A 21,024-nucleotide genomic window follows, 5' to 3' on the forward strand; every position below is an offset into this window, starting at 1 on the left:
CTGTAAAGCAGTTATCAGTTAAAGGAAGCCACATTGTTAATCAGAAAAGGCCCAAGAAGATAAAACTTACATAGAACTACATGGCACCAGATGTCTTTGCATCTTCAGCTGATTAACATCTGAAAACAACTGGCTTTGCATTTCAGTTCCCTTTCTCCCCTTTTCTGCTGTTTAAAAGAATAAACCTGGGAACAGTTTGGGGCTGCAGTTGTCTCCATCAGAGGAGTTGGGACCACCTGATCCCTGCTTTTCGCTACTTTGTGTGTGTGTGTGTGTGTGTGTGTGTGTGTATGTTTTATGTTTATTTTCTAATCTATGGCTGTCCTCCCCGCCCCACCCCAGCACACATTCAGCTGTGTGGGTCATGGCAGTGGCTTTATAAGAAGAGAGAGAGAGACAGTCTTCATTCACAGACTCAAGTTCTTGCCTTCTTCTCATGTGATGCCTTGCACTGCCTTGGGACTCTGCAGAAGGTCTCCCACCAACAGGGAGACTCTCCCCAGGGGCAGGATGATGGCTGGTGCAGTGGCAAAATGCAATGCTCTGTGAGGCTGACCCACATGGGAAGGTTCTGGGTTTGTGTCTGAAGACCCCTCTTATCATGATGTAGAATTGGCTGAAGCTGGGGGTGAATCATGGATGTGAAAGACCCTACTGAAGGTTCTCTCTCTCTCTTTTCTTTTTCTTGCTCCCTCTCTCTCTTCTCTGTCTTGCTCACAGGAAAAAAAAAAAAACTTACTGTGAAAAAGAAAAAGAAGGCCTTCACCATAGTATAGTTCCTTGACTTAGGACCTCCAAAAGAGTGAGCTAAATAAACCTCTATTCTTTCTTTCTTTTTAAATTTGCTATGGGATGCATATGCGAGAGAGAGAGAAAGAGAGAGAAAGAGAGAGAAAGAGAGAGATTGAGAAAGTGAGAAGGCACCCCTCCAGTGGGGATGACCATGCTGAAATTCTTTCTCCCTCTATTATCCTCTCAAAATTTTGGGTACACATACACACACATGCCTGGAATGTTTTTCAAGCTGTTAGGTCCAGGACTTGAACCTTTTAGCCAGCCATTTAGGATCTAGCCATTTTAACCACCATGCCTCTGGTTGGCCTACCTCTACATTTTATAAATCACCCAGACTCAGATGTTTCTTTTTTTAAAAAAGAATTATTTTATTTAACTTTATTTATTTTAATTTGCCCAGAGAGGAAGAAGAGGAGGTAGAGAGAAGTGGGGAGAAAGAGAGAGAGAGCGCAAGCCACCAGGTCTAGGACTCAAACCACAATCAGCCATGTGGGAGTGCAACACTTATAACCACCACGCCACCTTCTGGCCCCAGACTCAGATGTTTCTGTTACAACAATATAATGTGTTAAAACAAATGGCATTCTAAATACTCAATCACCAACCTCAGGTCTTGCTGCCCCAGAAGTGCAACTGAGACTCTGGCAGTTCCTGAAATAAGTTATTTGCTTCCCTTTATGGCTTTGGTTGCTTAGTTGCATTTTCTATTAAGTTTATCTGGTCCTATCTCTTCCCAGTTTAACAGCCCTCTGCCCCAGTGGCTTCCTAGTGCACTTGGATTAACATCCAAGCTGATGAGCCCTCTTGGGTCCTTTGTGGCCCAGCCCCTGCCTGTCTCTCCTACCTCCTCCCCCACTGCTAGCTCTGCTTTGTCACAGTGGGTTCCTTTCTGTTCCTCATGTTCAACTAGTGCTTCTCTACCCTGGGGCCTTTGCTCTTGCTATTACCTCTGTTTGGAATACTTCCTGCACTCCCCATGACTGACTTCATCATCTCTTGGGTTGCAGCAGAGAGGCCTTGCCTAACCACTCTATTCAAAGAGACTATTTCTGGCCTCTGTCTTCTCTTTTCCATATCCCTGTGTCTTTCCTTCACAAGGTTTATTATAATACATCATGTGACATCATTTCTTTGCTTGTTTGGCTCCTCCTTCTCACCCCAGCCAAATGATACTGATCAAGGCCAGAGGCCTTGCCTGTTTTGCTCACCAGTATATCCTCAGTACCTAGTACCTACTGTGTGCCTTGCTCCCCTGGAGCTTCTATCCTAATGGAGGAGACAAACCAAAACCACTGTAACAAACAAATGATATAATTTCAAGCATTGATAGCGGCTATAATAAATAAAGCGGTGTTGGACTGGCCTTGTAGTGCAGTGGTTAGGCACTGTGCACAGGGAGTTGGACCTCATATGGTTGATTTCAGTTCAAATCTTGGCCTTGGTGGCTTGAAAAACATGCTGGGCACATGCGCATTCATGCCCCAAGGATGACATGATGGAGAAATGGAGGAAGAAGGATTGCATCATGACCATAGCCCATGAGGGGATACTTTATCTCTCTTCCTACCCTCACTCCTTCACAGACCCTCTGGCCATTAAAAAAAAAAGTTTAGAAAACGATTAAAGAAAAACAGTTTAAGGGGATAGATAGCGCATGTCTCAGGGGACCTGAGGGTAGCTAGGGGTAATCAGGGATGACCTTTTTGGAGAGGTGACATTAGCTAGGATGGTGTAGACCTTTGTAGACAAGAGGGAACATCAAGTTCAAGGGTCTCCAGGCAGCAGTCAGCCTATCAGGTTGAGTAGGAAGAAATCTGGTGTGGTTGGAGTGGAAAGATGCCTAGGGGTAGTGGGGGGAAGGGGGAAGAAAGGTGGGAAATGAGGCTGCAGAGGAGTGGAGCAGGTAAAGAGTATAGACTTTCTCCTTAATGTGCTGAGACACCTCTGAACAGCAATATCTGGCTTCCAAAGCACTCAGAATCTCTCTCTTGAGTCACAAGAACCTTTGAGGTAGGTCAGACCCATAATAGTATTAACTCCATTTTATCAAAAAGGAAACAAAAGTTCTGTCAAATTAGAAAATTTGCTGTACTTACCACAGCTCAAAGCAGATCCTTTGACTCGAAATCAGCAGCTTTTAACCCTGGCTAAACATTGGAATCCCTTGGAGAGTGCTACAAAATCCCTATGACTGGGTCCTACCCCCAGAAATGGGATGTAAGAGGTCCTGGGCATGGCCCAGCAGGAGTGTTAAAGCTCTCCAGGTGATTCTAATGTGGCCAAGAACCACTCTCAGTCTGCCTGCTCCCTGGTGCCTTCTTGACAAAACTGTTCCACCAAGCTGCCCATTAAAATCACCTCAGGGGCTTTTAACACTTGCTGAGGCCTGACCCCTCCTAGACTCTACAATCATAATCACTAGGGCTGGGGTGTTGGTTTGTTTTAAAAGTGTCTCATTTTGGCACCAGCAGATGGTATAATGGTTGCATTGCTGGACCCACGTAGTCAACTGCAGCCTGTGTCCCAGACCTGGTGGCTTGAAACTCACACCAGGCGCGTGTGCATGCAGGCCCAAAATCCCGAGGGGAAAGTGGAAGAGAAGGGATTGCGGCATGGTAATCCCCCCTGGGGGGGGTGATATCTCGCTTTTTGTCTCTTTGTTTCTCTCTGTCTCTCTGGCAAGCACATGTGCCCTGTAACAAAAATCTCTCTTAAAAAAAAAAAAAAGGGTCTTGGGACCAGCAGTTAGCGTAATGGCGTATGTCGCTGGACTCCCATGTAGTTGACCACGGTTCAAGTTCCAGACCTGGCAGCTTAAACTCACACCGGGCGCATGCGCGTGTGTGCCCAAGATCCCGAGAGGAGAATGGAAGAGAAGGGAATGTGGTGTGACCATTCCCTGGGCGCACACGCCCTATGGCAAAAACCTCTCCAAAAAAAAAGAGTCTCATTTTTGTGTATCTGTTTGGAGTTTCTCACATTTATTTCATTATAATAATTTTTTTTCTTTATTCATCACAAAGCACATGCACGTGAGAGAGAGAGAGAGAGAGAGAGAAGAGACTCCTTCACAGGTTCTGATCATGCTCTGGTCCACCTGCCTCTCAGATCCCAGCACTTGCCAGCCGTGTTTCAGGATGAGTAGGCCAGAGACTTGAACTGCAGATTCCATGTGGGATTCGGCTCTTCTTGAGCACTGCATTACCAAGGATCTGCTCCCTTATTCATTCATGATTTTGTTAGAGAGTGCATGTGCTCGCCAGAAAGAGGAAGAGACTGAGAAAGCACCTCCCATAGGGAATGGTCATACCACAAACCCTTCTCCTCCGTTTCTCCCTCCTTTTGGGATTTTGGGCACACACACACACACATGCCCAGCGTGTTTTTCAAGCCACTGGGTCCAGGACTTGAATGGCTAAGTTTGCTATATGGGATCCAGTTTGTTAACCATTACGCCATGGGCTGGCCCTAAATAATTAATTTTTAATATAAAACTTTACAAATTCATGTTACAAAAGGGCACAGAACGTAAACTCAAAGTACTTGCACTGCCCCCTCCCTATTCCCATTCCTCAGGGTTTACTGCTAGCCTGCTAGTAACTATTTCATGGTTAAACTTAATGTTCAATTACATAACCATATTAAGTTTTTAATATATTTAGTCTCTCATGTCTGTGGTTTTAATTTTCAAACTTTAATTTAAAGGTCTTTATGTCTTTCATTGTATTCTACTGCATTTTTTTTTTAATTGTCAGAGAGCACATGCACTCACCAGAGAGACAAAAGGAAAGGAGAGGAAGAAAGCACCCCCCAGTGGGGCATGATCATGTTGCAATCCCTTCTCCTCCCCTTCTCTGCTCTATTGGGATTTGGGGCAGCGTGCACATGAGCCCAGCATTTTTCAAGCTTCTGGAGCTGGGATCTAAACCATGATTGGCCATGAAATTCATCTTCCTTAGCCACTAAGCTATAGAGCTGGCCCTGTACTGCATCTTTTTTACATAACTTCTCTGGTTCCTGGACTGTTCCCCAAAACTCTCCCCCTAGGTAGCCCCTTCCAACCTTTAATTCCCAGCCTGTATGTCAATCCTTGGGAGTTTTTTGGAGAGATCTTTGCTATAGGGCACATGTGCTTGACGGAGGGACAGAGAGAAAGAGAGAGAGAGAGAAAGTGAAAGTCATCCCCCAGAGAGGATGGCCTCACCACAATCCTCTCTCCTTCATTCTCCTCTCAGAACTTTGGGCATGCATGCACATGTGCCTGGCATGAGTCTCAAGTCACCAGGTTCGGGACTCAACTGTGGTTGACCACGAGAGAGCCCAGTGTCCCAACCACTATGCCACTTGCTGGCTCGCAATTCTTAGTTTATAGAACATTTCAAAGTCTCCTGGGCAAAATTGGTGCTCCCTTTTTTGGTGTTCTTTCTCATTTTATTTATACTGCAATTCTAACACTTCTCCAGTGTTATTTTCTTATCTTAATGCTTATAAATTGCAATCCTGAGATGGTAGTGTTACTGGCCTGCCAAGTCTGACTGCTGCTTCTCATGGTCAATGAAATGAGAGGCAGAGGCTGGAGAAGAAAGTTTATTTCAGGGAGACTGTAACTGGTAACCAGTTACCAGTCAGCAAGTACCATCAAACTGTCTTGAAAAGCTCGACGTTTTCTCAGTATTTATGAATACTAGATATAAGCATGTGCAAATCATTCCTCAATACAATTAGAGTCAATTACTTCCCCCTGAGTAATTATCCTGATTGCTGTTTTACTTCAAATACCCATTCTTGGTTTCTCATCTGACCATTCTTGAAACAGATCTCCCCATGACTCAGCACTTGGTTGGATTGTTCTTGTTGGAGGCCTTGCTTGATTTGAAAATGGCTACAGTTCTGCCAAACCTCAAGCTGGCCTGCTTCAGTGGTGCTGTATTATTCAGCTCTATACCACTGACATTTCTGTGCTGCAATGGTCTTCTCCCAGTTGCGGCTTTTCTCTTCCTAATGCCTTCAGATGAAGAGAAGTTCTTAAACTTAGTATAGTCCAAGTATATCCAGGTTTTCTTTACAGTTTGTGCTAGGCAGTTAATAAACACTGCCCTGAGATCATGAGGATATTTTCTTTTGAAAGTTTTAATTGAAAAATTTTCACCTGAATTTCCTTTTTGAAGTCTTTATCTGAAATTAGACATCTTTTTTCTTTATTTGTGGTAGAATGCATAAGCACGAATGCGAATGAAAGGGAGATGAGCATCCTCCACAGGGTCATGTCACGCCATGGTCCCCTTCGCCTCATGCCAACTGGATCTTGGGCACTGGCAATGGGTACTGAGTGCTTAAGGCTAACCAGGATAGGGATCAAACAGTGGTCACCATGTGGGAGCCAGCTTCACATGTGCAGCTCAATACTGCTGTGTCACAGTGTGTCCTCTGAAACTTCTGCATATAGGGTGAGTTTCCAACAGTCAGCTGGTTGTTCCAGCTCATGAACTGAGTTTATCTTTCCCTCATTGATCTACAATGGCAGCCTTATCCTAAATCAAGATTTCACAGATGCCTGGATCTGTATCTGGGCTTGCTAGTTGATTCATTTTCCCCCCTTTATTTATCCATATAACAACATCACAGGGCTCTTCATTTTTATAGTTTTATAGTCCATGCTGGTATTATTGATGGGCAATCCTTGAACTATGCTTTTCTGTGTTTTGGTTATGCTTTGCCCTTTGTTTTTCCATATAAATTTTGGATTATTTTGTAAAAGTCCAGAAAAAAGAATCCTGTTGGAAATTTGATCGGAATTTTATTAAATCAATAGATAACCCTTTCACTATTTCTGATCTCTCACAAAATAGCTCAAAAGGTGTTTATAGAATAAATGAATGCCTGATAAGTCTCCGAGACAACTAAGTCTACATCTGATACCCAGAGGCCAACAAATGAGGGTCAAAGACAGTTAAAACTAAGATTAACCAGCATATTATTACTGTTCAGCAACTTAAGTAAATTTTCCGTTTGTTAAAATATTTAAAATCTACACATCCACAACACTATCTTCCACTAAACAAGAATCTGTGATCTGTTTGGAATGAGTCTTCAAAAGTAGTTTTCAGTAAGATCCCACATGAGCAGCACAGGCAAAGAAACCAGGTCCTCTGACGCACAAAACGGCCCAGACCCGGCTGCCTCCCCAGTGTAGCGGTCGAGCTGCGCCGCTGTGGTCCTTAGGCCCGGTGTTCCCGACTGGAGGCACCAAGAACTACAAGTCCCGGCAGGCCGCGCGGCGCCTCGGCTTCGCTAAACGCAATCCGGAGGTGGCGGTGAGAAGGGTTCCCAGCGAATTCTACCCGGCCCAGTTGTGGTGGGAAGCGGGCGCCCGCCTCAGCTTCCTCGGGGTGAGTAGGGGCAGCCAGTGGAGGCCAGGCAGAGCCAGAGGAGGCCCGGCAGTCAGACCAAGCGGCGCGTGGAGCTCGCAGGAGCCAGTGTGGACACGCCGGGCGTGGACCTCTGCTCCAGCTTTGCGGCCGCCGGGGCAGCCGCGAGGGAACCCGGGTCCCTTGACCTTGTCACCTGGACCGGCGCGCGGCCACGTGGCTCGGGTGACTCGCAGTGTCCCGCCCCTCTGCAGTGAGGCTCCAGCTTGGCTCACCAGTGGGCGTTAGAATGAACTGTCCGGTTGGGTGGCACAGGCTTGGGTGCCCCCCATCCCAAGTAGGCGGAGCTGGAGGAGGGCCGTAGGTGACTCACCTGCACGTCCTCACCCCCAGGTGGCCTTGTGAGTTCGGAGGCGGAGGCAGGTGGGGCTGGAGTGTAGTCCAGAACGCCGGGCGGGCGGCGGGGATTCCATGACCTCCACCGGGGTTTGCTACGTGCCTCTGTTGTCTCTCGCACTTTGCGCTTCTGGATCGCACCATGAATGTTGACAACCGCCTTTCGGCGGAGAGCAGTCCTTGGAAGACACCCATCAGTAGTACAGTTCTTTCCCCAGGCTTAAGTGGCATTTATTTTCAACTAACCAGGGAGTCATTTAATAACTACTTATTGATAGCCTCCTGGTTCTTGGCACTTAGTGGGTGCCTGAGAATTGTTTGCATAGTTGAAGAGAATTGAACTTGAAATATACCTTCACATATTTTTCAAGAACTTTGTTGCTTTTTTTTTTTTTTTTCTTTTTTAAATGAGAGAGTTAAAGGAAGAGAGAGGAAGGCATTTTTGATAGGGTTTTGCCATGTTGCAATTCTGCTTTAGCCTCTTGGTATGCCAGATTGCAGGCTGGCACCACTAGTCCAGCGAGTTTTAGGTTGGTAGGTTGTGGAGCCTGGCCCCTATGTGGCCCCTGTCTCCCAGGGGTGGCCTTACCGCTTCTGCCCCTGTAGCAGGGCCTTAAAAAATTTTCTTATGGCAGTGATTCTCAAACTCAGCTTGTGGCAGAAATACCTGGAAGGCTTGTTACAATGCAGAATGCTGGGCTCTCCCCAAAGTTTCTGATTTAGTCGGTCTGGGGTGGAGACTAAGAATTTGCCTTGCTAAGGTACCCAATAGGTGTGGAGGCTGGTTGGCTGTTGGTCTGGGATGATACACTATTTTCTAAAAGAAAAAAATCCTGTGACCTTAAGGTATCAACTCTTCACACCTTGTTATGAGTCTTTCTGTCCTTATTTGCCTGAACTTTTGTAGTTACAGTGGATAGGTACATATTACTTTGTACATTGTTAATCCCTCCCTGTTACTTCATATACAGATTTTCCTCTTGTCTACACTTGTCATTTTTCCTGGTTATGTCATTTTTTTAAAAAGACTTTTGCCATGTGCATTTGCTGGAGAGAGACAGTGAGAGGGCAAGTGAGAAATGCCACCCTCCCACCCTGCCCCAGGGGATGGCCATGCCACAATCCCTTTTCCTCCATCCTCCTCCTGGGACTCCTGGGATTTTGGGCATACAAGCCCAGCATGATTTTCAAGCCTCTGGGTCTGCGACTTGAACTGTGATTGGCCATGCGGGAGTCCAATGCCACCACCGCTATGCCACCTGCAGGCTCCAGTCTTATTCTGTCCTATTGTGTCATTACTTGCTTGATGTGACCTCTGCTGGAGAGTTTGCATTTGATTCCTTTTTGATACATACTTTTTTCATGTCAGACAGGGCACCTGTATGATTTACACTTCAGGGCTTTTATTTCTGTGTTCAGGAAGGTCCAGTGGTCCACTGCAGGGCTCAGAAAGCTGCTTGACTTGCGTACCTTTTGCTGTTTTGGTTGGAGCAAAATTTCTGACAATATCACTAACTCTTTGGCCAACTTTTTTTTTTTTGGAGAGGTTTTTGCTATAGGGTGCGTGCGTCTCCAGAAAGACAGAGAGAGAGAGAGACAGAGAGAAAGCGAGAACTCAGCCCCCAGAGGGGATGGCCACGTCGCAATCCCTTCTCCTCCATTCTCCTCTTGGGATCTTGGGCACACATGCACATGCACCCGGCGTGAGTTTAAGCTGCCGGGTCCAGGACTCGAACCATGGTCGACTACATGGGAGCCTAGCAACATAGCCATTATGCTAACTGCCAGTCCTTTTCTAAAACTGCTTCCCCATTTGTAGGATGAGGCTCCAATCACATGCACCTCAGAACCTCGTTGTACAAGGTCTAGGAGATATTTCAGCACTTGGCACTGTATTTCTCCCCTTGGAAGCTCACTCACTGCTCTGACCTGCCACCTGTTTTTTGCACTTGTTTTTCCACTGTTCTCTCCGAGTCCTTCTTCCCCAGCATGAACTGAATAGAGACTTTCTTCTACTCCTTGTCTGAAGTTTATTTTCTTCATTTATGCTGAGACCTTGGCATCAGTTGGGTTCCATTATTTACTCAATTTTTTTTTGGCATTTTCTGGGCATCAACTCTAGGAAGAGGAGTATGATTACGATTTGGGCCCTGTGTTGGACTGCATCACTACCTGCAGGACAGGGCAGACTGTAGATCTGCTCAGGCCAGCCACACAGCCCCTGGGCATCCTTCCAGGCTTGAGATGTGATGGTATCATCTACCTTGCTTGTTTTTATCCACATCATTGACCAGATTTCCCTGAAGTCCTCATCACTCTCTCCGCAGGTGTGTTTGGTTCCTTTCCAGTCTTGAGGGTTGAATAGAAGAAATAATGTTAACTTGTCTAATAATCTCTCTAAAAATGGGGGGAGGTTGTGGGCACTTTAGGGGATTAATGGAATCAGAGCCCTAAGTGCCTTTTCTGTGTGTTCCTTCTCACTTGTGCACCAGGCAGAGAGAGAGATTCCAGGCCTATAGTCCCAAACTATGTGGCATGGATGGGGGCTACAGGTGGATGATAACTCAAAAGACCTAGCTAGTCTGTTTTCGTAAGTTTAAGTTTTTTTTTTTTTTAAATATGACAGAAGGCATGTGCTCTCACCAGAGAGAGACAGAGGGAACAGGAGACAGAGAAAGCAGCTCCCCACCCCGCCACAGGGCATGGTCATACCACTTTGCTTTCCACTGTTCTCTCCGAGTCCCTGTTTCCCAGGATGAATTGAATAGAGACTTTCTACTCCTTGTCTGAGCAAGATTAATTTTCCTCATTTACTCTGAGACCACAGTCTCTTCATCTCTCCATCCTGTTGGGATTTTGGGCATGCACACACTTGTACCTGGCATATTTTTCAAGCCGTTTGGGCTGGGATTAGAACCTCATGGTTGGCCATGTGGGATCCGGCTCCCTTAACTACCAGGCCACGGAGTCAATGCTGAGTTCAAGATTTTTAAAAATAATTATTTATTTAATTTTATTTATTCATTTATTTATTTATTTATTTATTTTTTGAGAAGTTTTCGCTATAGGGCGCGTGTGCTTGTCAGACAGGCAGAGAAAGACAGAGAGACAGAAAGCAAGAAATCACCCCCCGGTGGGATGGCCACGCCACAATCCCTTCTCCTCTATTCTCCTCTCGGGATCTTGGGCATGCATGCACACGTGCCCGGTGTGTGTTTTAAGCCACCGGGTCCGGTACGTGAACCGCGGTCGACTGCGTGGGAGTCCAGCGACATAGCCATTACGCTAACTGCTGGTTCCCTCTCATTCATTTTTTTTAAATTGAACAGACACACACACACACACACACACACAGAGAGAGAGAGAGAGAGAGAGAGAGAGAGAGAAAGAAAGAGAAAGCGAGAAAGCAAGAAAGCAAGAAAGCGAGAAAGAAAGCTACCAGGTTCAGGACCCAAATTGTGGTTGGCCATGTGGGAATGTCTAGCGCCTTAACTTCAATGCCACCTACTTGTCCCTTAGTTCAAGTATTTTAAGTTTATTTTTTCTGATACACACACACACACACACACACACACACACAACCACACACAGGGAGAGAAAGAGCACTCTCAATAGAATTTTGATGCCACAATCCGTCTTCAGCCTCAATCAGCCATGGATCACGGGCACACATGGGCCAGGCATGCTTAGGGAGGTCTCTGAATACAAACCTGGGACCTTCTTATGTGGGTCAGCCTTGCACAGTGATGCGTTTTACCACTGTGCCACCATCTTACAGCTAGTGGCCCTCTCCAACTACTTATTGACCCTAAGAACAGTAAGTGCTTGATTTCCCACTTGGTTCTGTCCCAGGGGATAGACATTTTATTTGAACATCGACTTCCCATTTGTAGACCTTTCCAAACTCTTGTTGACTTGTTTCATGACCCACTGGGGTGTTTCCTATGTTCCAGCAACGTGGCTTCCATTCTTATCATTGATTTGACAATAAAACAGCTGTGTCAGCTTTGCAGCGCTCCTGGAATGGAATGGGTTATTTCTAGTGAGGAGATTGGTTGAGCTTGTGACATGGTGTTGATTTCCAGGGCTCCAAACAATGCCTTCCATATGCTTAGCACTTTCGGGCATGTTGGAGGGTCAGAAATCATAGTCCCTGCTTCCCACAGTTGTTGCATTTCCTTGAGAACTGTAGTAAGAATTGAGTGAACAGGGGTCCAGATGTCTCTATCAAGGAGAGCGCATGCCATAAAGAGAAGGGCTGAAGAGGCTTTGTTCAAGCTTCTACTCTGCCATTTTTCTAGCTGAGCCACCTGGGGCAAATGGCTCACCCTCTCTACTTCTTGGTTTCTTTATACCTGGCATGGTAATCATATTTGTCTCACTTCAGTGGTTCGCCTGGACTATAATGAGATGAATGTAAAGGGCTCTGTAAAGGTTAGTTATTGCTAATATTATTATCTAGTTGAGGTTTTAGGCTCTGAGTGGCCTCAGCCTCCCTGCAAGTCGTGTACTGGGATGAAAGGTAACTCATGAAAATCAAAAAGGCAAGTAAACAGAACAGGGCAACTGATTCATTAGGAAGGGGTTTAATAATGAAAAGTGTTTTTCATTGACAGACATATTTCACGCCTGACAGGGTCTTCTAAAATACCTGGAGGGAAGCAACTCATTTGCATGTTAAAGACCCACTGACACCTTATGGAAAACTGCAGCTCTAGTCTATTTAGACAGTTTGGCTCCTATATCATCTATTTTATGTATTTCAATTTCCACCTCTTTTATTACTGAGGACATTTGCATGAAAACTGGGTCTTGGGAGTTGTGTCTGCTTCGCTTCCATTTCCCCAGGCAGAGGTGGTCTCAATGGTAGGGGTGGCCTCATTGCAGCAGGCACAGGTGTGGAGGATGGTGGAACAGGAGGGTGGGTAGCGAAGGCTGGGAGATGATGTTGGTGCTGGTGGGGGGAGGATGGCTGTTGAATTGCCCACCCAGGGTATGTGCTTTTCCCCTGGGTACTTGTACTGCTCCTGTCTCTGCCCAGGCCTCAGGGTATTGTTCATCCTTTTGTTCATTTGATGAGTGCTTTTGGAGCACCACTATGTGCTAGGCCAAGCGTTGGCCAACTATAATTGAGAACCAGACTTGGCCTTGCTCATGACTTTTCCTACCGTTGGTGGCTGCCTTGCCCTACCACACAGAATGGAGTAGTTGCCCCAGGTCATAGTCCACAAGCCCCAAATAGTTACTACTAGGGTCCTTTACAGACAAAATGTTCCAACTTGTGTTCTGGGCAGAGAGAAGAGCAAGTGCAAAGGTTCTGAGGCCAGAATGTGCCTGGTGTGCTTGAGGAATAGCAGGGAGGCCGGTGCACTTGAAGTGGAAGGAGGGAAGGGGAACATGGAAGGGCCTGAGACCCTAGAGAAAGTGAGGGAGTCAGATTGGGTAAGGCCTGTGGGCTATGCAAAGCCTTGGCTCTTTATCTGAGTAAGGTGAGACCCAAGAGGCCTTCTACTCTAACTAAATTAAGTATTTTGAAAATCCACCAGATGTAGAAGGAGTTTAGAGCAGAAGGATGCACAGTTGCATTGAAGTTTCCATCTTGAAAGTAGACTGGGGAGGAAGAGTAGAGGGAAGGAAATCAGGGAGAAAAAAATGGAGATGCAAGGCATTTGTGGGACACAGGATGGTTTATTACCTGTTGATGATAACATGTATAGTATTCTCCACTGGACTGGTCTGAGGTGTATTTCCTGTTGGGTAAATTCTCTTTACAAGCCAAATGATTGATGTATAGCAATTGAATGTTTAAAAAAATAAGAAGCTTGGCAGTCTTTCTCCTGAGGCTCTAGTGAACGCAGTCACTCCTCTGATGACGCAGGAGTGACCATGACTCTAAGGCCCGAGATACAGGAATGGCCAAGGAGCAGTCTCAGCCCTGTACTCAGGACCAACGTTTCACAGGAATGGAAACTTCAAGTGGAAATCCAGAAAAGGCAGGTGAAGAGGAAAGCACTGAAAAGAAAGAAGTAGAAAAAAAGAAATGGTCTCGAGTTAGACAGGCGCTTGCAGATACTGCTAAGCAAGTGGACTTCTGGTTTGGGAATGCCAAGATCTCCACAAGGACAAGTTCCTTCGAGAGCAGATAGAGAAATCCAGAGATGGCTATGTGGATATATCACTTCTTGTATCTTTTAACAAGATGCAAAAACTGACTACTGATGGAAGTTAATAGCCAGAGCACTGAAAAATCCAGCTGTTGTAGAGTTGGATTTAGAAGGGACCGGATCAGGAGAAAGCAGCCTCTGGGTGAAAGACCCAAGGAGGAAAATGAGTGGACCATGTACGTGGAATTACTTCCCAAAAGTGGTAGCCACAGCTGGATTGAAAGGGTGTTTGGGAAACGTGGCAATGTTTATATAAGTATACCACACTACAAGTCTACTGGAGGTCCAAAGGGATTTGCATTTGTGGAATTTGAAACAAAAGAACAAGCAGCAAAAGCTGTAGAGTTTCTCAACAACCCACCTGAGACGCACCAAGAAAACCACATATATTTCGTAAGACAGTGAAAAATAAGCCCATCCCAGCCGTAAAAGTAGCCAAGGAGAAGAAAAAGAAGAAAGGCCACATGAAGAAGGAAGACAGTGCCCAGGCTAAGGAGCTAAGTGTGGAGCTAATTACACAAGCAGCACAAATATCTGTAAAACCAAGAAACCCAGGACCACATCCGAGGACTTGGAAGTGGGAACTGTTGAACCCAAAAGCAACTCACAAAAGAAAAAACGGGAGAGACCTGGAGTATCCAACTTACCTGACATTGGGACAGCGAAGAGGAAGAGAAGCAGCTCAGCAGATGCAGTGGGCCTGGCTCCCTGGCCAAAAGCAAAGAAAGTGGCTCAGAAGGACGCTGCATGAGAAGCTGCAGAGGTCTCCAAGGAAAGCAGAGACTTAGAGTCTCCACCCAAGAGGAGAAGGATACTGGCGACACAAAAGACGGCTCTCTCTTGAAAACAGAGAAAGCATAACAGGAAGCATAAGGAGAGACACAGGATGGGGAAGGAGATCATATCCATACGTGTGCTTGTTCAAGTGTGAGTGGATGGGTCTGAAAAAAGTATTTAGCAGTGCAAAAAGCCAGCATGGCTTCCTTAAAAACAACAGCAACAACAACAACAATAGTCCAAATAAAATTGGAGTCAGAAATGGAAACAGACAGTGGAATACCTAAGGCGTCTGGAATGAAAAATGAAAAAACCGGCGCTGGGGAATGTCATCCTGGGAGAAAGCCGACGCAACCCGGACACAGTTTGTGATCGTGAAGATCCTCAGCACGGAGCCCCTTCTTGGCAGAAAGCAAGTCTGGGATGCCCGGCTGCCTTCTCGGAGGTGGTCTGCGTCGACCTGCTGGACAGAGACACGGAGCGTCATGCCAGGTTTAAGACTCCTGGGACGCGCGCTCAGCGGTGAATGCGTATGCAGAGTGAAAAAGAAACACAGCTGGACACTCGTGATCACTAACAGAAATATTCGCAGAAGATTCTGGTTGCTAGACAGGCCAAACTCAGTCAGCCTTGAGAAAAGAAAAGAGGCACCGAGAAGTTAATCACCAAAGCTGAAAAGATCAGACCGGAAAAGACTCAAGGAGCGAGTAAGCACATCCGATTTTCTGCCTCTGACTGAGAAGAGTTGCAGCTCACCTCTCAGCATTTCACTGAGCACTGGCTCTGTTCTTAGGAAGTCCATTGCTATTCTGGGAGCATTGTGTAGCATGTATTTTTCAGATCCTACATTTAAATAAAAAAATACCTTTTTTTCCTCAAAAAAGCAAAAAGAATAATGAAAAAAGAAAATAGACTGGGGAAAAGTTCACTCATTCATTTATTAATTTTATCTCTGTGGTCATGTTTATGGTTATATTTGTCTCTGATTTTGTCCGAGGGTCTCTCTTAGGAGAAGGGTTATAAACTCTAGGACTGCCTGACAGGAATCTGAGGGATATGGTCATGATGTTTACAGCACGTATTTCCCAAGATACTTGTATATCCTGGTGAATGGCCCAATCCCCAAGTGTCCAATTCATGACTAGCTGTCCCTTTCACAAACACCTTGCTTACACTGGCAGATGCCCTTGTGGCTCTTGTGTGGTCTGTATCAGTGCTGGTTTTTTTTTTTTTTTTTTTTTTTTTTTTAATCTCCAAACATTTACTTGGAATTTTAATTTTTTAAAATTGCCCACAGTTGTGTGCATTTGCCAGTGACAGAGGGGGAGAGGGAGAAAGCACCTCCTAATGGGGTGTGGTCACACTGAAATCCTTTCTCCATTTTTCTATCTGTTGGGATTCTAGGCACACATACACATGCACCTGAGGTGTTTTCAAGCTGTCAGGGCTGGGATTCAAAATGCAGTCAGCCATGTGTGATCTGTCTCCCTTAACCACTAGGCTAGGGAGTGGGCCTTCCCATGAACTTTTTGAAGTACCCTTGTATTAAATACAAAGTGTTTTTCAAAATTCAACTATGTGTTGTTTAGCGAAAAAGCATAAAATTTAAGTTGAAAGTGAAAGAATAGCTCTGTTATGAATCACGAGTCTAACTAGACTTAAAAGAAAATGAAGACAAGGCCATATGTAGAAATAGCTTCCATCAAAGGGGAAACAGAAGGGGAACCAGCAGTTAGCGTAATGGCTATGTCGCTGGACTCCCACGTAGTCGACCGCGGTTCGTGTCCTGGACCCGGTGGCTTAAAACTCACGCCGGGCGCGTGTGCGTGCGTGCCCAAGATCCCGAGAGGAGAATGGAGGAGAAGGGATTGCGGTGTGACCATCCCCCCTGGGGGGTGATTTCTCGCTTTCTGTCTCTATGTCTCTCTCTGTCTGGTGAGCGCACGTGCCCTACAGTGAAAATCTCTTAAAAAAAAAAAAAAAAGGGGAAACAGAAGCACAGAACAGGCAGGGGATGGTCAGAGACTCAGTCCCAAGCAGAAGCACCCAGGACAATGACCTGAGCCTTCCTGCTGTGTCTATGTGAGGTATGTTACCAGCAGGTGGCTCATTGGCGTACTTCACCTTATGGGACTTTCAAGGATTTTTGTCTGATGTAGAAAAGTAGCCCACTGGATGCAATGGCCCCAAAGAATGACTATGCAGCCACCTGGTGTGCTTTACACATGTAAGTCAGAGATCCAAGAACCTACTTGGTCACATGGCTGGGACTTTGGCTAAATAGGTCAAATTAGAAGGTAAACACTGAGCTCCTAACCCTAAAGCCCTCCACAGGACTGTGAGTAGACAAGGTGGTAACAGTCATAGTGTTTATCTTTGAGGAATTTACAGTTCAGACAAGGGGCCTTCTATTCTAACCAAACTAAATATTTTGAAAATCAACCAGATGTGGAGGGCTGATTTGACTGCTGTGGACCAATTGCCATTTTGGCTGTGACTGACTGTTGACCTGAGCATAGAGAGCTGATGATAGCTGTATGCATGTGGTGGTACAATAATAGTTAAGAAGTAGCCACAGTTAACACACATGGAATATACTTCTGCTTTTCCTATTTATAATAGCATTGGGGGCCAGATGATGGCACAGGGCTAGAGCAGTTGAACCCACATGGGAAAGGTCTTGGGTTTGAGTCCTGGGACCTTCCAGAACATTCCAAGTGTGTATACATGTGTCAGTGATCTGGGCTGGATGAGAATGGGGGTGGAACATGGCATTGGGACCAATGCCTCTCTGTCTTTCATTGAAGAAAGAAATAAGAGAACTTAAAAGCATGAAAACATTGTTAAGATATAAAATGAAACAGTGTCCTTCATCTCTCTAGATCCCCTTGCCCTTTGTGCACTTCTTCTCAATGCTCAATACCAGCTCTGATATTGTCATGTATCTACTTGCTTATTATCTGTCATTGCCTTTGGCGTGTGAGCTCTGTGTGGGTATGAACTGGGTTTTGTTCACTCCCTTCCCTATACCTAGAATGGTTCTTGGGACTGTAGAAAGAAGAACAACTGTGGGAATTGGCTTGCGCCAGGTAGTACTCTAAGCATTTTATGTACGTTATCTCATTTTACCCCAACATCTTTTTAAGAAAGGTGTCATCCTGTTTTACAGATGAGGAAACAGAGGCTCAATGAGATTCAGAAAATGACCCAGGGTCCTATACTCTATCAGTGGCAGAGCTGGGATTTGAATTCTGGATCAACCATGAGACCCTAACCACTACCCTTTCTCTGTTTTCCTTCTGCAGAGGACATGGCTGGGAAGGCTCTCAAGCTGGCCTCCTGGACCAGCATGGCGCTCGCTGCCTCTGGTGTCTACCTCTACAGTAACAAGTACTTGGACCCTAATGATTTTGGTGCAGTCAGGGTGGGCCGAGCAGTTGCTACGGTAGGTTTTTCTCATTTGGGGATAGCAGAGGAACTGTACTGTTACTTTCAGGTATTCATACATGTAGCAGCTGGATGTTCCTGTCATACATTGTGGGGATATGCATGGACCTTGACATGTGCCAAAGCTCCATCTACCCTGCTGCACAGAAACGGACGATGGACGTGCATCCTCCCTCATAGGCCCCTATTCCTATACACACGGCCTCTGCAATTCTGAGGTTAAATAGAATGGACTTGCATCGGGTCTCTGTTCTGAAGCCTTTCACATTTTAGGTTCCATATCCTAATTTAGTGACAGGCTCTGAGGGGCGCTGCTCCTTAGCAAGTGCACATGGAAGGAAGACTTTGTGACTTTGATTAAATTCTATGGAAAACTTGGTCTCTCTCCAGTGAGCTAGTATGAATGGCTCCTGATCCAGGACTCAGAATATGTAGGCCTTAGAGCGCATTGGGGATCCCCCTCTGATCTCTAGGTAGGGAATCTGAGTTGAATATTGACCTGTCACGGTTTTCTCCATTGTCTCAATTGGAACAGAACCCTGGTGTAATCATGTCCCCTTGACTCTTCCGACAGCCACTCTCCCGGACAGTCCTCATTGGTGGGTTGGTTCCCGTGCTTCATGCTTTCTTTCCTTTACTTGCTGCAGGTTGAACAGATGTAGATATGCTCTGATACACAGTCTGGGTCATTGTCTCACCTTTTTTTTAACACTCATTGTTGTCAGGTGTTCTTCTGAGCCTGGCTCAGAGGAGAGGCCATCGATGTTCTAGAGGATGAGCTGAGTCATAGAATCCAGACAGACAGCCTTTGGGAAAACAGGCTATGGACTAAGAAATAGTTCTTGATATTTATGAGATGCCTTTTTTGGCATAGTCTTTTGTACCTTGAGGAGCAGAAATAAGTGTCCCCGCCTCAACCCCACTGTGAAGGAGCTTCTGGTTGAGGAATGCACATATGAATGGGTTAAAAAACAAGCTAAAGCCGCACACTGTGTCCAGATGAGTGACTCAGATGGTTGCTATGGTCAGACACAGGAGTGAGTGTGATAGCCTGGAAGTTTGGGTGTGGATGAAACCTTGGGGAGGAGGGAGGGAGGATTAGCCAGCACTTTGTCAGTCATCCCCTAAGCTGTACATTTTTTAAAGGCCAGAGCTCTGGTGTTGATTATCCTTGCGCACTGTTCACTGAACAGATTTTGCTCGTGGTTGGTGTTCAACAAGTACGTGTTGGATGGAGAAAGCTGTAGGGGGTACAGACACAAGAACAGAGTATTATTGTTGTTTTGAAATTTACTATAGGGTGCATGCACTTGCTTGAGAGAGAGAGAGAGAGAGAGAGAGAGAGAGAGAGAGAGAAGGAAAGTGAGAAAGCATTTCCCATGGTGTAATCATGTCCCCTTGACTCTTCCGACAGCCACTCTCCCGGACAGTCCTCATTGGTGGGTTGGTTCCCGTGCTTCATGCTTTCTTTCCTTTACTTGCTGCAGGTTGAACAGATGTAGATATGCTCTGATACACAGTCTGGGTCATTGTCTCACCTTTTTTTTAACACTCATTGTTGTCAGGTGTTCTTCTGAGCCTGGCTCAGAGGAGAGGCCATCGATGTTCTAGAGGATGAGCTGAGTCATAGAATCCAGACAGACAGCCTTTGGGAAAACAGGCTATGGACTAAGAAATAGTTCTTGATATTTATGAGATGCCTTTTTTGGCATAGTCTTTTGTACCTTGAGGAGCAGAAATAAGTGTCCCCGCCTCAACCCCACTGTGAAGGAGCTTCTGGTTGAGGAATGCACATATGAATGGGTTAAAAAACAAGCTAAAGCCGCACACTGTGTCCAGATGAGTGACTCAGATGGTTGCTATGGTCAGACACAGGAGTGAGTGTGATAGCCTGGAAGTTTGGGTGTGGATGAAACCTTGGGGAGGAGGGAGGGAGGATTAGCCAGCACTTTGTCAGTCATCCCCTAAGCTGTACATTTTTTAAAGGCCAGAGCTCTGGTGTTGATTATCCTTGCGCACTGTTCACTGAACAGATTTTGCTCGTGGTTGGTGTTCAACAAGTACGTGTTGGATGGAGAAAGCTGTAGGGGGTACAGACACAAGAACAGAGTATTATTGTTGTTTTGAAATTTACTATAGGGTGCATGCACTTGCTTGAGAGAGAGAGAGAGAGAGAGAGAGAGAGAGAGAGAGAGAAGGAAAGTGAGAAAGCATTTCCCAGTGGGGATGGCCATGCTGCAATCCCTTCTGCCCTGTTGTTGTCTTGGGATTTTGGGCATATACATATGTGTCCAGTGTGTTTTTCAAACTGCTGGGCCCAAGACTTTAATTATGCAGCTGGCCATATGAGATCTAGCCCTCTTAACCACCATGCCACCAGCTGGCCCAGGAACAGGGTCTTTTTAATATCAATCTTATAAGCTTCTGAATTTCTAGATCCTCAGTTGCTCAGTTCTAAAAAGGGTGGTTTGGATTAGCTAATTCTCAAGGTTCCTCCAGGCCTGACACTTCCCTGAGGAGTGTCCCCTGTAGTTTTCTGATTTACTAGGGCTAAGGGGGCTTCTCTAGGAGTTTTGACCAGGGGAACAGAATAAGAGCTTTTTTGATCAGAACCAACATAAATATAAAATAATGAATGTTTATTTGTGATACAAAGAAGTATGGTAAGTTTATCTGACAGAATTCATTCAGCTAGTACTAATTAAACATTTACCTATGTGCCTGGCACGTAAAAGGTGCCGGGGTACAATGATGAACAGGACAAGCCCCTGCACCTGTAGAACTTACATTCTAGTGAGGGAAGACAGTCTGTGTATGAGGAAACAAATGAGCAAGCTCATTTTAGATAATTATGATAAATAATTGAGAGTTTCTGGTGGGGGGAGGCAACTTTAGATTGGATCTGTTTGCAGAGGTGGCATTTGCACAGAGCTCTGAATGCCAGAAAGAAGCCAGCCAGGCTGAGATCTGGTGGCAGAGCTTAGGGTGGGACTGGCCACTCCTGCAGACATAGCAGCCATGTCGGGGGCTTTCAGTTGCAGGGCTTGGGCGGAGGAATCATATTTAATATGAAGCTA

At 45.7% G+C, this 21,024-nt stretch overlaps 1 protein-coding gene and 1 pseudogene across 2 annotated transcripts in view; both read left to right on the top strand.

Moving 5' to 3' along the window:
- Positions 1–7,063: 7,063 nt before the first annotated feature.
- The window catches only part of ADCK1 (aarF domain containing kinase 1), a 124,235-nt gene continuing 110,274 nt past the window's right edge, over positions 7,064–21,024 (top strand). Inside the window, exons 1-2 of one of the 2 annotated variants that reach the window (XM_027775176.1) lie at positions 7,064–7,184; positions 17,806–17,945. In XM_027775176.1, the coding sequence (XP_027630977.1) occupies positions 17,811–17,945 (135 nt within the window). In that variant the 5' untranslated portion in view covers positions 7,064–7,184; positions 17,806–17,810. The remainder of the gene's footprint in view (positions 7,185–17,805; positions 17,946–21,024) is intronic. The other variant, XM_006157089.3, reaches the window with a different exon arrangement.
- On the top strand, positions 13,523–15,239 carry LOC102488987 (la-related protein 7 pseudogene; annotated as a pseudogene).

Source organism: Tupaia chinensis, unplaced genomic scaffold (genome assembly GCF_000334495.1).
Source record: "Tupaia chinensis unplaced genomic scaffold, TupChi_1.0 Scaffold000528_1, whole genome shotgun sequence".
Lineage (NCBI taxonomy): Eukaryota > Metazoa > Chordata > Mammalia > Scandentia > Tupaiidae > Tupaia > Tupaia belangeri.